At 35.0% G+C, this 17,027-nt stretch overlaps 1 protein-coding gene across 1 annotated transcript in view; it reads right to left on the bottom strand.

Annotated features, from left to right (window-relative positions):
• Positions 1-13,035: 13,035 nt before the first annotated feature.
• Positions 13,036-17,027, bottom strand: part of PCDH10 (protocadherin 10) — a 40,609-nt gene continuing 36,617 nt past the window's right edge. The window contains exon 5 of the mRNA XM_084885471.1: positions 13,036-16,280. Coding sequence (XP_084741597.1) covers positions 16,261-16,280 — 20 coding nt within the window. The 3' untranslated portion in view covers positions 13,036-16,260. The remainder of the gene's footprint in view (positions 16,281-17,027) is intronic.

Below are 17,027 nucleotides of genomic sequence, written 5' to 3'. Positions count from 1 at the left end.
GGGAAGAGATCAACCAAAGAGAACTTATATGCATGTATGTATAACCCATGAACACAGACAATCGGGTGGTGGAGGCCTGGGATTGGGGACTGGGGTAGGCTATAATTTGGTTTGTGCCACAAAAAGAAATCATGGTACAGATGACAAATGCTCTTTTATTGTCCTTATCAAGAAAGGAAAAATTACTTGTAACAACCTAGAATTACTATTCCCCGTCACTAATAATGGGAAGCATTTTAATAGGTGGGTAAGTGTGGTGGGTTTCTACCCAGAACTTTCTCTGAACAGGGGATTTCATGTCTATGTATGGTCTGAGTATGCTCCCCTCCCCCACTCCAGACCACACAAGATTCTCTCTGTAAAATGGAGAGTGTTTTATCTAACATCATTCTCAAGTAAAACTTAATGTATGATCCTAAATTAGTCTCCAAATTAACTGCAAAACTTTATCAAGGCCACACAATTTTCAGTAGTAGAGCTTAAGAGAATTCTGTTTAGAATAATTACAGTTACCATGCTATCCATCACAGATTGTCAATATATTTCCTATAATATCAATGTTAACAGAAACTGCTACTAACCTAATATATACATCTGAGTTATATGTTTACAGCCATTGAATGTGAAACTAGTTTTAGGGACAAAATAGGCAGGTTTAGGGAGTTTTAGGAATAAAGAGGATCCGTGGGAGAGGAATGCATAGATGGAGACTTGAAGATGCCAACATGTTTATCGTGTACAAAGGATAGAGGAGAGTTACAGGCAGATGGCAATATTTCTGGCCTAAGCAATTACAATGATCATAAGTTAGACCAAAAGTAGCCCTGACCTGAGTAGCTGGGAGAGCTATAAGATAAGGCCTTCCCTGCCAGCACAACTGGGAGAAAACTATAAGATAAATCAAATGACTCCAACCAGCAAGATAAAGGGCAGGGGGAGTGGGGAGCACCGTGTGAGCTTTGAGCTTTGAAGCTAATTCTATGTAGCAGAATGACCAATGAGGGAAACGTGGGGGCTCCAAATTAAGGAAAGGGGCCAGTAAGAAAAGGTCAGATTCCAACATAAAACTGCAGCAAACATAAACCAGAGACAAAGGGACACAAGGCAGGATTATTTTTTTATTTTCCCATTAGAGAGAGAGAGAGAGAGAGAGAGCAGGCTTTTCCCATTGGGGATCCCTGCCCAGATGGAGTTTCTATCTGCTTCCAATAAACTTCTATTTTATTTATTTATTTTTTTAATTAAATGAAATTAAAATTTAATTAAATGAAGCTGCAGCCTCAGGGCCCGCTGCTGCAGCTTCACCCAGAAGGTCGTCCGGAAGGATGTCTGGTCTAATTAGCATATTATGCTTTTATTAGAGGCCCAGTACATGGAAATTCATGCACTGGAGATGGAGGTCCCTCAGCTTGGCCTGCCCCCTATCACAGTCTGGGAAACCTCAGGGGCAGGAGGGGACACCACCATCAGGGGAAGGCGATGCCCCCATCACACCTCTGCTGCTGCCACTGAAGCAGAGCAAGCCTCGGCTGGCCCTGGTTACCTGCACCTTGGGCCCACCCTGGGATGCTGGGCAGCTGCCACCCAGGCTTGCCTACACATCAGACCTGCTGGGCGGCTGGGGGGCTGAGGGGACTGGGGAACTCTGGAGGCAGGTGTGCAGCAAGGCTGGGCTGAGGGGACTGGCTGTGGGCACTGCCATCTTTGAGGTGTGGCAGTCAATTAGCATATTCCCTTCTTACTGGCTGTGAACGCCACTATCTTTGTGGCAGCCTGAGGGTCAATTAGCATATTCCCTCTTTATTAGATAGGATTATTCTAGAAGTCTTTCTGTCTATGAATTTATTCTTCAAACTTCGTAAGGACAAGAACCCATAGGAAGAAAAGTCTGCAACCAGAACCCCACATTTCAAATGTTTTCAACTCTAAACAGGGGATTCATGAATGAAAATTCTTTCAGAAGAAAGGCAGAACATTTGTATTTTTTTAAATGCAGTGTCAGAGCCAATTAACAATGATGTGTTTTTCAACTCCCTCTTGAGTTATGTCCTTTCTCATATACCTTCGTTTATTTATTTATTTATTTATTTATTTATTTATTTATTTTTATTTTCTTTGTTGTTTTTTGTTTGTTTGTTTTTCCTCACATGCTTTGAAGTTTAATGAGTGGTAAGCTTTGCAAAGAGCCAGACAGTAAAATGACCTGGCCTAGATTAAATACATAAGTATTACATGCATCCCCTACTCAATTCTGCTTGTACCAGTGACAGTTTCAAAATCTGTATTTTGTTCCAAAAGTTTTACCTCCCCCCCACCCCACTTGTTCTGGTCTCAATTGTGCTTAATATACGCACATTCTAAAATCATCAGAATTTAGGATGTCATTGTTTTCAATTTTAAGCCATATTTTCCTTTACTTAACAGATCCAGATAAGGTGGATATATTTTTCTGCTGTTTCTATTATAATTTCAGGAAAAGATATGCTCTTTAAGTGTAAAACAACAACACTCGTTATTCAGGGCGGAAACAAAAGAACAATTCTAAGATGTACTTAACTCAAAGCAGTTGGGATCTTAAAAGGTAACAGTACTTAGTCTTTTAACATAAAGTTAAGTTTTTTTTAGAGTCTGTTTTTAAATAAATATGATGTGGATTTCAAGGCTTGAATATTCAAAAATCCACGGTGTTTCTTCTCTCTGCTGGTGGTAAGAAAGCATGTGGCCCTTTAAATCCCCTGGACGCGTCTATCACTGGAACTGTGATGTGCCCTCCTGTCTGTCACTGGGGTCTTGGGGTGAGGAGTGCCATGTGGGTTTCTGTTGACTTTCTTAAAGGAAACCTCCCCATCAAGGCCTGCCTCCTCTAGCCCCGACTGGGCAGATGATTCCATCGTTGGACCACACTGTGTTTTACAGGGCAGGGCCAGAGCAGGGAAGACAGTCAAAGTTTTTGTCAAACAGCATGTCTCTTGTTTCACTTAACATTTACTCACCTTTTGGTGTTCAAAGCATGAAAAATACAACTGATCAGGTTTTCCCAGGCAGAGTTTTCCCTCCACCCTCAACCCCACCCCCCCAGCCACCCCAGGGCAGTGTCTGCAGTTAGAAAGATCCTTCTATTATGTGTCAAAAACTGGCGTCTCTGTGTAAAAGCTGTTCACTTATATATCTCTTTTTGGATTGAGGTAGACGGACTTTTATACCTTTCAGTTAGGTATAACATTTGGCCTTTTATGTTTCCTGTTTAAGCTACAGGGAATTCAAAGCTATTTCAAAGCCTAATTACACCAATCTGCATATAAAAAGCTGTATGTCCATGGAAAAGCAAACTCCTTCAAATGAGGAAATTAAAAGTAACTCCCACAACTAAAACTCACAGGATTCAATACATTTTTCGTCTGATGGGAACCTTTTTATTGTTGTTTTAGCCAATGGGAGATTAACTCAGAAAATAGGGGAACTCTTTTTGTGAGGTAGGGAGATGAAGCCACAGAAAGATGAATGAAAGATTGGAAAGGAAAGAAATAGTGCCTGTGCATTGCAACTATTGTCTGTGAAAATGAGGAGACAGAAGGAAGCTAGGTACTTAGGGGCGGGAACATGAGGAAAGGAAGTAGAACCAGGAACCCAACTACATAGATAGAGTGATTAAGGCGTTCCAACTGGGTGGGGAAGGAAGGGCACTCCGGAGAGAAGCATGAACTTGAAAATGAATGGATATTGCTAAGACAGGCAGCATGCAGATAACAAGGCATGAAAGCACATAAAACAGTCCAAAGGATGTTGTTAAGGCAGAACTCTTTGAAAAGACTAATTAGTGAGAGACCAATGCAGGGGAGCTAGCAAGACTACCCACCCCACAGATTGAAAGGCACGCACTTTCTCTCACTCTCTGGCTTCTCCCTGACACAGTGGGTTCCTGATGTTCCTGCCTGTGGCCAGGAGCACAGCCCTGTGCCCATGGCTTATGACCATGCGGACCTCCACACATGGACCATTAGACTTTCAGTAGCTTGGATACTAAACTACTCCTGACCGTGACCTGGAAAGGAAGCTCCGGACACTGGCTGCTCCAGCTCCCACTTTCCTTCAATAGAAACTGGTTACTCAAGGTTGTGAATAACAGGAGATGGAAATCATTATGGACCATCCCAGAGGGTACCTAACCCTAATCCCAGGTATTCTCATTCATGTTACATTGCTTTGGGTACTTTCTGTATTACAAAAGACTTTTGAAATGTCATTTAATTACGATTTTAAACTGAAAGTAATGGCTACCACGCATATTCTGCAGTTTTATCTTTTACAAATATATGTCCTTCAACTATATATTCTCACTAGCTTTAGAAAGTTTCTTAAATTGAAAATAATGAGTATAATTACTTAAATTTTTATAGTAACTATTTTTATCATTTTTGCCATGGAAAAATTGAGGTTAAAAAAAAAAAAAAAAAAGAATCTGAGAAACACAACTGTGTAAATTCTGGAGCTAATGAAATACTTAGCACTGAAGTTATGTAGCATATGGTTATCCTAGTCCCAAACAGAAAAATGTGTCTGTGTGTGCCAGTTCTTAATTACCAGATCATTAACACTCAGGTGTCAATTGCTGGTGGCAAAGGCAATACCCAAATGGCCCAGTTTCTGTCATGCACAGTGTAATTAAATTGACCTCAAGTACTAAAGCTTGCAAGTTGCTTGATACTATTTGGACACTAATTTCAGGCACTGTTCAAAATAGAGTAATATGATGAATAAACCAATGCAATGAGAGAAAAGCTCTATCAGGTTTTAAATTATGTTTGCATTTATAATTATAAACTTAAAGACAATTGAATAATCACAATTCTAATCTACATGAAATACAAAAGTGCACATATTTGATTTTAACATCATTGATCCAAAATTTTATTAGTCTCACCCTGGCCAGGTGGCTCAGTTGGTTGGAGTGTTGCCCCTTAGACCCCAAAAGGTTGTGGGTTCGATTCTCGACCAGGGCAAATACCCAGAGTACAAGATTAATGCCAGGGTCAGAGTGCATATGGGAAGTAACTGATTGATATCTCTCTCTCTCTCTCTCTCTCTCTCTCTCTCTCTCTCTCTCTCTCTTCCTCTCTTTATAAAAGCAATAAACATATCCTTGGATAAGGATTAGAAAAAAAATAAACAAATATTTTTTACTATCAAGATAAGGATAAAGTTGTTACAAAACAAAAGTGAATAAATTATTGTAATAGTTGCACTTGAGGAAATTGGAACTACATATATTTTTTTCATTTTATTTATTTAACTAGAGGCCTGGTACACAAATTTGTGCATGAATGGGGTCTGACAGGCCTGCCCTAAATAGGAGTGATTGGGGCAGGCTGGCAGGAGAGAGGGGGCCTGGGAGGTTGCCTGGCCAGCCCTGCAGTGCGCGTCATAGCAGCTTATTGTTCCAGTCATTTCGGTTGCTTGGTATACACACACACACACACACACACACACACACACACACACACACACACACACTAGGGGCCCAGTGCATGGAAGTCATGCACTGGGGAGGGGGTCCCTCAGCCCAGCCTGTTCCCTCTCACATACTGGGAGCCCTCAGGAAATGTCTTAATGATGGTGTAGGCCTGCTCCCCATTGGGAGCAGACCTAAGCCACAGTCTGGCCTCCCTTTTCGGGAGGTCACCGGGCTGATCAGGGGAAGGTGCCAGCCCCATCACCCCACTGCTGCAGCCATTGCCAGTCACCACAGCAGCCACGATGTTTTCATCAACATGGACTCCAGTCCCTTCACCATGAAAAAAATGACAACTTTCTTTAACATTTTCCTGAGGTGTTTTTCATAGGATATGACATTTCCTTTTTTTTTATCCTCACCTGAGGATATGTTTCCATTGATTTTATCTCCTTCCCTCTGATCCCAAGCTCAACCACTGCCCAAGCCTAAAGTCTCAGCCTGATGGCCAGCTCCAAGTGACCTGGGTGCAGAGAATGTTCCTGGGACCCAGGTATGTATACAAATTAACCACCGTCTTTGTTGGGTTAATTTGCATGCTTACTCTGATTGGCTGTGGGTGTAGCAGAGGCATGGTCAATTTACATGTTTCTCTATTATTAGGTAAGATGGTGATGGTAAGATGATTTTGTGAAGTCAGGTAACTCAGACCTATTCTTGGTGAAGCAGCAGGTTAAGTACCGGTACATTTTCTCTGAGAAATATACTCATATTTGTTTGGCTATCGTTTTGCTTATTCACTGCCAACCTAAAATGTTGTTAAGAAGGGTAAACATTACAACAACATTTCATTCTAAATTTAAAGTATGGAAGGACATTCAGAGCTGTCATTAACATCTCAGGCCAAATTTGAGGGTGCCCACACATGAGAATTATTCTTACAGACAAGCATGTGGCATAGAGAGAGCACTGAAATTTAAAATATAAAGCTAAGTTCTAGGTGCTATAACTTATTTGTATATTTTTAGATAGCGTTACTCTTTAAGATACAGAGACTAGAAATGTGAGCCTGGGACAAGTTGAAAATTCAGAGTCAAGAGAAAGGGTTTGGGTAAATGTTAGGTTTATGTTTAGGTTCTTCCATCAGTCTATCTGTCTTCATCTAATTCTTCACAGGTAAGATTAGGAACAAGATATTTTCAAAGCCCTGTTCTGCACTAAATTCCCATTATTCTGTGGGTCCACCTTAAAGGCAACAACATAGAAATAAGATTTGTTGCCAATAGAGTTTAGATAGTAGTTGATAGATACAGGACTAACAACATGAAGGTGTTAGGATTTTTTTCAAATTTATTTGCTGAAAACATATTTTGAACTTAGTTGGAAAGGGAAGGTAAATAATTTTTTTTTACAACTTATATCTTTTAATTATTTTTATTTACATTTCTTTCTCTTCGTCATTATGTAGTACCATGTATGTGTCATGTAAAAAGGTAGAGGGTTTGACTTAATATGTCCTTTCTAAATTGGTGAAGACCAATTTTGGCATATAGACTAGTGAAAGTTTCACAAGAAAAAAAAAAACACTTTTAAAATATTTATAATTTACATAATACATATTTATAAAATTAATTCCAAATAAATAATTAATAAAAATTAAATGGTAATAACCATCTATTATTACAGAGAATAAAGTGGAATACAGTGGAGAGACTCTTAATTAACATAAGAAAAAAATTCTAAAATTCTCTGTAAATGTTAAGATATGTATAATGAAGTTCATGTCCCTCTTGGATAACAAACATAGTAAACTTGAGTGATAAAGAGAAAATTAGCAAGCCCTTCTACAAATAAAGTTACCTTCCTCACAAACTTTCCCCCCCCCCCCCCTTTTTTTTAATGTTGCCTTATTCAAGGCAACAGGGTCCACTCAGACAAACCAAAAATCCCAGCCATGGTAGCTTCTGTCTGTCTTTGTCCTCCGTCTGATACCGGGGTGGGGAATGTCTGGCTCACTGGCCTGTGGAGAGCCTCCAGAATCATTTGGTCCGGCCCAGCCAAGGCCTTAGAGGTGACTTAGTGAAAAGTCTGACCAAAGATAGCAGGCTAATTTTTAAGTTGATACTTTTGTACGACCTTCAAACGATATTATAAATATCCAAATGGCCTTAGGCAATAAAAAGGTTCCCTACCCCTGGGGAGAGGAAGTGTATTCTATTTGTCTTCTGAAATGTCTCTCCCTTCTTCCTCACCTCCTCTTTTGTTACTAATCCAATCTGTAAGTTCATTGTGCTCCTTTGCTACCTAGCTAGAGATGTACAGCAACTTGGTATCTTTCCTTATGCCAATTTATCTTCTTCCATTTTTTAAGTTTATGAGATATCTTACTAAATCTATATTAGATAATGCATAAATATTTGCAACATGTATTTTCACATTTTGATCGTTATATCTAACACTGGAAAAGACTCTTCTAGAAAGAGTGTTAAAATAGATATTACATTTAAACTGTGCTAATGTTTAAACTTTAAAAATACCTAATACAACTTGTTCACTCCATGTAACTGATTTGCAATCGGGATCTTGCTTCCCACCTCAGTAACAATGCCCTTCATCAATCATAACAATACTGTGACCTTGTCATAAAGCGTGATGACATGTTATGCTAATGTCAGGTAATTCCACATGATCTGTTAATGATACTGCCAATCCCCCCCCTCGACTTTCTGATCCCTATAATTGCAAATACATTATCTTAGGATCACTGAAATGAATATTTGCAAACACTAGCATATGAATCCATATATCTTGATCAAAGAAATATTACAAATAAAGCAAATTTCTGTGAAGACACCCAATGAATGAGTTTGGTATTACTATATTTTTAAGTGAAATGCACATATCTCTTTTCTTTTTCACTCCTTTCTAGGACATAATGTATCATTTACTTCATTCTTCATATTCCAACTAGAATTACCTAATTTCTTTTATTTTTATTAATTTTCTCCTTACTTTAACTTACATAGGGTTATGACTTCATGGACCTCAAAAATCAAAACTGCTTCTCAGTCTTTTAAAACTTATTGAAGTATGAAGGAAGACAGTAATTTTATTCTTTTCTCTCTCTTATTCCTCACTCTAATATGACTTCACTTGGAATATTTTATTATAGCAATTATGTTGTCTCTCTGTAGTCTATGCAGCCCAGTAATAAATGAGGATAGTTTTCACACCATGTCAAAAGAAATTGATCACTGATTATCTAAGTGTAGAAAAGCCCAAGCCAGCTTGTTGATGATCAAGTATTATTACCTTCCATCCAGGCACTTTGATATTCTAAACACTAATTAATAGAAAGCCACAGAATCTATTTACCTATGAGACTATTCTTTCCCTTCAATTATTTCTCCACAGGACTCTTTTTTGTGTTAATTAATATCTGTCACCATCTCACCATCTCTCTTTCTCTCTCACTCTCTCATCAATTTTGAAAGAACATATTTCCAGAAAACTTTGAAATTGATTATTTACTTCATTATTAATTAGGAAACAACTAAGAATAAGATAACTATTTTAGAATAAAATTCAGAGTTTCATGTATAAGCAATTCAAATAGCAATTGATTTTCCCCTTTGTCGTTTTTAGGAGAGGAGTTAGTCTCACTGATAAGAGGAGGGAAGGGCTGGTGGTTGTGTTCTGGTTCAGGGGATAGCAATGCTAATGAAATGCCCCTTACTCCCGGGAAGATTGTTTAAGGAATTACCTAATGATTACCAACAGCTTTCAAAAAGGACAGAAGTAAAAAGAAATAAAACAAAAAGTATCTTTACCCATCCAATATTCTCAATAGAAGATTTTACATGAATTAATAAATGCCCTTTAAAATATAAATGCTCCCGGAAACATTAACTTAGTCACAGATTCATATGAACTAACTCATTTTAGCTAATGAATTTAAAATTTAGACTTCGAGATAAAGAAATAAAACTTGCAATTAATTGAAGAGAAAAGATAAAAACATTTAAAATTTTTGATCAGCCGAAGGGATGACTCGAGAGAACGAGGTCTGATCTGCTGAGCTAAGAAATGGGAACATCAAGAATTCTGAAATTAGAATCATATTTTTAAAATTCAATTCTATTGAGCAAATATGGAATACTGCCCAAACTGAATTTTATAATAAGCCATATGCAAAAAAAAAATATGATTCTGTCAAATATGCACTGATTCCAGCTAACGTTTATTTGCATGGGAATGGGAAGATATTCAGAAAGCACATTGGGGTCAAAGGAAAAATTCAGATCAATATGTCTAGTGCAATAATATGTGTATATGTTTCAATAGTAGAGAAAGAGGGGAGAGGAGGGAGATGACTAGAACTCAGTGACTGTGAGTTTTATTTCCTGGACTCCACACCAATAATAAGTGGAGAAGCAAAGGTGAACTGAGCTGGTCAGTGCATACCAATGTCAAACCTATCATTTTCGGATCAGCACTGCTTACATAAACTCGAAAGCAGTCTGCAATTTTGAAAAATAATTTTTTCTATTTATAGACCATTTCCTATACTTCTGGTAACCAAGGCTAGTGGTAAAGTCATGGCTAATAATATTAATAATATAATATACCACTTATTGTGTGTTAGCATTATGCTATGCATTTCATGGGAATCAGTTCACCTAATTCCCACAGCATTCTACAAGTGCACTTTTCCATATTTTACAAAGGTAAAGATTCACATTCAGAAGAGAAGTGACATTTTGAAAAGATCTTTCCTGTCTTTCCACAGCATTAAGTTTAATTTGAAATAGAGATAATATGGTGCCATGCTTTTCAAACATTCGGGGAAATGATTCACAGTAAGAAATATATTTCACGTTGTGACCTATTTGACACATGTATCTGAAAAAAAGCTTTATTTGCTTCCACCATAAATTATGTTTTAGGAATATTTTATTCTACATTTTTTCTTTTGATTTTATGTTATTTTCTTGAGAAGTTAATTTGTCCTCATGACCCTCCTTTTGGGTTTGACCAGAAATTTTAATCACTTAATTATTTTATAATGTGTCATTTAATATTTTTCTATAATTTCTTTAGTTCCCAAAGCAAACTAGAATTTTCCTGAAGGAAGAGATTATTATTCATTATTACATCCCATCACTATTGGACTTTAATACATTTGTAATCTCGTAAAATTTAATTGCACCTTTGAAAATTCAAAATCTTGGTTAATTAGAAGAGTTCACGATGATTCCCAATAAGAGTAAATGTAAGGGGCAAGAGGTACAGATCTACAGGGGAACCGAAGCGACTGACAATTATAACCATTAATGTGTCATTGAGAACTATCATATCTGATCGTTGTTTTCCACCTTCCTGTTAGCTTTACTGGTATTAGTTGTCCAAAGCAAGAGCAATACCTTGTCCTCTCCTTTGTTGCTTTATAAAGTTAACTTCTATCCAGATATGTGTAGCTTGAATTTAAGAAAGTCAGTTTTACAAAACACTTGTGGGATTGAAAAGCACAATATTTCTTCTGTTGCCTGTAAGCTATTTCAGAATGCAAATTAATATAAGTTCATTCAAATTATCTTTACATTTAAAAAAACCTACAGTATACCTTAATTTATATTTTTTCCTCAGGAAAATAATATATTTATATATTTTTATGTTCCCATCAACTAAGTATGAAATAACTTGTTTCTAAAATATTAGATAGAATGTTTTTTTTCCCTTTCTTTTTTTTTAAATATTTTATTGATTTTTTTACAGAGAGGAAGGGAGAGAGATCGAGAGCTAGAAATGTCGATGAGAGAGAAACATCCACCAGTTGCCTCTTGCACACCCCCTACCAGGGATATGCGCCCACAACCAATGTATATGCCCTTGACCGGAATCGAACCTGGGACCTTTCAGTTCGCAGACCGGTGCTCTACCACTGAGCTAAACCGGTCTCGGTTCCCTTTATTTCTTGAAGGCACTCATATTCTAGGTACAACTTCTGCATTAATCCTTGTAGACCCTCTGTCTATAAGTCAAAAAAAGCTAAAAAGAAACTATAGCATCAAGTGTGATATATATGTTTAAAATATTCATTGTGGGTATCATGAGAACCATATGGAACTAAATGCCTACTTTCGAAACTATAAATACAGTGGAATCCTTTAAACCTAGCATATGTTGCTTCAAACGAGACTCAGTTTTGAACAGATGTCCCCTTAGACCTGTTTATTAAAGCTAAAGTTACTGTATCGGCATAAGTTGTTTTTAAACGTTAGGGCATATTTTGCCACTGATTTTTATTCTAAGACGTCAGTGGAAGATCCATGCATGGAAAATTGGTATAATATGTATCCTAGTTTTATTTATTTCATATGTATACAGCAGTATAAAATAATATATTACATTTACACTCATTTTACTTATGTATTATTATAGCATTCACAGTAACAAACACTATAGTTAAGATTTAAACTCATCTTTTGTTATAATACCCTGTTTTCACTCACAGATAACTGTCTCAAAAATGTGTTTAGAGCAGAAATTCCCTGCATACTTTCAGCTCAAGGATGAATAGATGGATTGGACGTCTGCGTCCCATCGTTCAGAAGCTTTTGAGTCTCATGTGAAAATTTAAAAACGTTTTGCATCGTTAATGCAGTCTTTTCACGCAACTCAAAAACATCTGGAGTGTAAAACTTCAAACTACGCATGTGACAAGTTTTCAAGAAATAAAAGCCAGTTTTCTAACTTTACAAATACTTAAAAATAACAGTGATTAGAAATACATGCATGCACACTGAAGGTATTAGAATTTAAGTCATATTATTGCCTGCAATACTCTAGCGGCACCCATCTACCTGCGTTCTCACAGAATGCTACCCTCTAAAATCTACTCCAATTTTTAGAATAAAAAAAAAAATAAATAAAATACTCTACTGAACAGTACTTTCACAAATTACTGTCTAAGGTTTTTGTTTGACTTGGCAGAGGGCTATTCCTTAAGTGTTAACAATATATAAAATAATTTGACTACTCCATGGAAAATAAAAATATGAAATTTTGTCATTTTCTGTTTTTCCTTGTTAAAAATGAACATAAACATGATGTCAAGTGCAAAGCCTTTATCACTACAAAATTGGAGTTGAAAAAAGTAAAGAAATTGCAATATGAACTATATAAAATTTTCAGAAAAATCATCAAGTATACCAATGTTTGAAGTATTTTTTTAGTTCCTCGGATATTAAAGGAAACATAGATATATGAGGGGAGAGAAAAATCACGTGCAGTGACAAATATTTGTGTTATTTGTAGTCAGTAACTTAAATAATTTTTTATATCCTGCTTAGTATCATTTGAGAAATTTGGACTGAGTAATTGTATTAAGGATGAACTTTACTCCAGTAAGTAACTTTTGCAAGGTAAAAAGGTTCAATATAATGCAGTTATTGAAGGTGTTTTGTTTTTTTCTCAATTTCTTATTGGAGAAGCAGGAGGATATTTCTGTTATAAAAAATCTGACAGTAAATTATAAAACTACTAAGAAATAAAACAGGAAAACAAGTAATTAAGATATTGAACTCTTCTCTATTACTTAATTTGCAATGTTTGATAAAGGCATTGCATTTAATATCTTCATAAAATAAAATATACATATTTCCTTAACACTTTCCCGAAGAGATGATTCACTTTTAATGAAACAGACATCACTGTATCTGTAAAGTAATTCCATTGTGATATTTAAATATTTAACTTAAAATGATTTCATATAATTATATTCACAGTTAAAAATTAGAATTTTACATATGGCTGAAATATTTCTAGAAATTGTCATTTGACATACCATTGAAACATTAAGACACTGTTTCCACAGGAAAATGTTTTGACTTTTTACTACTCTAAAACTATGTTAACAAGGAGTAAATATCATACTTTTCTTTTCTGAAATAAATTATTGATGAAATACTGTGTTATAATTTGAATGTTGTTTATGTGATATATATAAAATTATGAAAATTTGATATTAGGATGACTAGAGTAAATAGAAAACTATTGTACAATTCTTTGCATGTGAATTTAAGAAATGCTTACTTGGAAACCTTAAATTATTGGTTGGTTGCATTTTCTATTAAGTAGTCCCCTTCATTAATGTGACATTTTAGCCAAATGTACTAAAATCATACCTTATTCTGTTGCAATTTCTGACTTACTCCGGATGTAGTAGTTGATTAATAACCTAGTCAGTTAGAATGTCATGTTTAAATAATTCTATTTGTCTCACAATTAGGTAAAAGTTTTGTTGTTTTTGTTTCTGTAGCATTATAATAAAATGAAAATTAGTATTACTGATTAATATGATATATTTAAAAACTAATGCACAAATATCAGATATAAAAAGCTAGTTCAAAAGAGATTACATACAATGATAGAAAGGGCTAAATAATTAAAGAAAAAATAAGTCAAATGAATTATATAGCCATTATATATAAAGTGAGTATAACCTTATTTTCAATGCACATAATAAGGCAGATGGATTTGGGTTTTCCCCCATAATTGTAAAATGATAAATGAAAAATTTTAATTTAAACGAGGTGGTTCAACAACAACAAAAAATTCATTTTCTCCTTAAAAAAGTAATTATAACAAACACACTTTTAAAAGTTAAATTATATAGAAACATAGTCTTACTATAATAGTCCATCATTCCAAATATTAATGTAGTAATGCCAAATTTTTTATAAATTTTTACTGCTGCACTTAGTGAATATATGTGCTTTTTGTGTCATATATGATGAAATAACTTTATATTTTTAAAGGGTCCCCAAAAGACTGGAACAATGCACACATTATTTTGTTATATAAACTGGTTATGATTTTGACATAAATATCTAATTCAATGACAGACAAATAAGTGATACTAAGATATCACTCAACTCTTCACATCAAGGACCTATGAACATATGTATGCTTTTTAATGTTAAATCTAATGAAACTATTCCCATTTAAATGACATAAAATGAGTTGGAAAACATTTATGTATACAATAACATAGCATAGTTCAAACTACCATTGAAAATAAGATCAATTAAAAGTTAAGGGAAATGTTTCAAAGTGGGTCTGTAATTTAGATTGGGCAAAGCTTTAGTTATAATGGTGAAGGTTGTGTGTGTGTGTGTGTGTGTGTGTGTGTGTGTGTGTGTGTTTAATGAGAATCTGTGACAAATTCTGTTCCCTGTTTAGAAGATTATCTCACATCCTCTAATTTTTCTCTTTCTCAATTATATTTTAATAAGCAATAAACAGTAGAAAAAAGTGATATATATAGAGACAAAATGTATCCTACTGAATTTAGTAATTAACCCTTTTGACATAAAGTAAAAGGCAAGCTTCAGTTTTCAAGGCTGACACATGAAGAATTTTCTCATTAATACAACACTGACTACACTTAAGCTATAAAATTTTCACACGTAGGATAATACTGAAACAATAATGTACCATGTTTCTATCTCCAAATTTATTAAATTTGCTTTAAATTTAGAGATTCTTTATATGTTATAGCTATTCATTACCAGTTCAGAGATTTATATATCTCTATATGTTCATATAGAGTTATAAATAGATTTTATATGCATGTGTTATTTGAAGTCACAAAACTATGCAAAACTATGTAAAATAAAATTCTGCGTGAGTTCTATGATTGAGGACTTCTTAAAATAGTAATCTTCAGTAACATATTTTACACCACAAAATGTACAGACACCCAGTGTTTTTCTTCTAACAACCAATACAGATGAATATATAGAGTCTTTATAAAAGTTTTAAATGATTCTAAATTCAAAGCCATAGAAATAGAATCGAAATAATGTAGATTGTTAGGTATTTTGATAGTACATGTTCAGTGCTTCTCTGATAACATCGACAGCTATATCTTTGGCATTGAAAATTCAGTACAAGTTCGAGACAAAATTTTTGTAGCTTAGAGCTTCTTTTTCTTTTAAACAAGGAAAAACAGGGTTGAATTAGATGAAAACCGGGAGGAAGCTATTAATGCTTATTTTTTTCTTAGTAAGTTCATCTTTGGGACCCTGAATTACCCTTTTTTTTTTTCTCTTACTTTATTGTATGATGTGGACTGTATGAATCCATTTAAAAACCAGCTGAGTTGTACCACATTTTAGGAAAATTATATAATATAATATATATATTTTATATTTATTTAGAAGCTTTGAAATAGTACAGTAAACACTTTGCAACACGGTGTATAAACTACAGAATGTCTTTGATAATTTGTGGGTCTTCAGAATACAACTTTTTTTTTTTTTTTTTTGTAACCCACAGGTGAAAAGAACATGATCACAATTTTTCTTGTAAAGTTGGAATAGCTTGGGGAACACTTGATCACACAAAAATAATATAAAACAGTCGACTTTAAAACAGTGATATTGCATTTATAATGCACAAATTTCCTTTATCCTTATGACTGGCTTCTCATGGTGAATATAAACATCTAAAGGGCTCAGTGACATTTGGAGAGAGTAAGATATATAGTGCTGTAAACAGGCACACACTGATCGGAGAGGCAAAATCAGTTGCCTAAAGTTTCTACAGTTCTGCACATTTCAACTCATTTCTCAGGCCTGCTGAGAGCAAGTAGGTCCTACGATTGGCCATGATGACTGCGGAGGCAATCTAATACTCAGTTACACACAACTAACTGGATGGCCAAGATAATGAAGTTGAAAAGTTGATGCTTTTGTTGGTCGACTTTGTGCAAATCATGCTGCTTCAGGGAAGTCCTGTAGAATTGACTAGCATATCCTTTTCCGTGCTGCGAAAAAGAAAAAGAAAATACTCTAAGAAAATGAGCCTGACTTTGGGTGTTTAAAATTGAGCATTAAGTGTAACAGACGCTAATACAATGGAAATGACTTGTATCGCCATCGGCAAACCGCCCCCCCCATGTCAAAATCTTTCAGTGTTACCTTGGTTTTCTAATGATTCTAGTCTTTCTGTTGTTGGGCTTTCTGCAGATGACAGTTTTAACAATTTTACAAACTAGTTTTGCATGGGAAATATATAGTTTATTATCCAGCCACCAATTACATGAGATTAACTTTTTAAAATCCTGTATGAATCAACCCCCATTTCACTATTCACACACAATCAGAATATTAAAAAATGGGTGGCTCTTATACTACAATAGAATATCTATGGACAACTTGTTGTATATGTAATTTAATAAAGTCTAAATCTAAACAGGTCAGTACAAATTAGAATGGGGAAGGTGATTTTCTTCATTACAGAAGCTGATTTGCCAAATATGAAGTACTGTCAGATAAACTAGAGAAAATGAAATGTGATAATATTACTAAAGTCATATTCACACACATTTTCTTTCAAGGTTTTTAAGGAATAGTTTGAATATTGAGTAATCATTATTGTTTTGGGACTGTATGAGTTAATAATGGACACACAAATATATATTTTTTTAAATCAGTGTTATTACATTTTAGAGTTCATGCCTCTGACAGTTATTCTACAGTGTTAGCTACGATGACTGCATTTGCTGAAGCAT

The sequence above is a fragment of the Pipistrellus hanaki genome (genome assembly GCF_964339955.1).
Source record: "Pipistrellus hanaki genome assembly, chromosome: 5".
Lineage (NCBI taxonomy): Eukaryota > Metazoa > Chordata > Mammalia > Chiroptera > Vespertilionidae > Pipistrellus > Pipistrellus hanaki.
The sequence above is the reverse complement of the archived record's forward strand: the minus strand, read 5'-3'. Positions and strand labels throughout refer to the sequence as shown.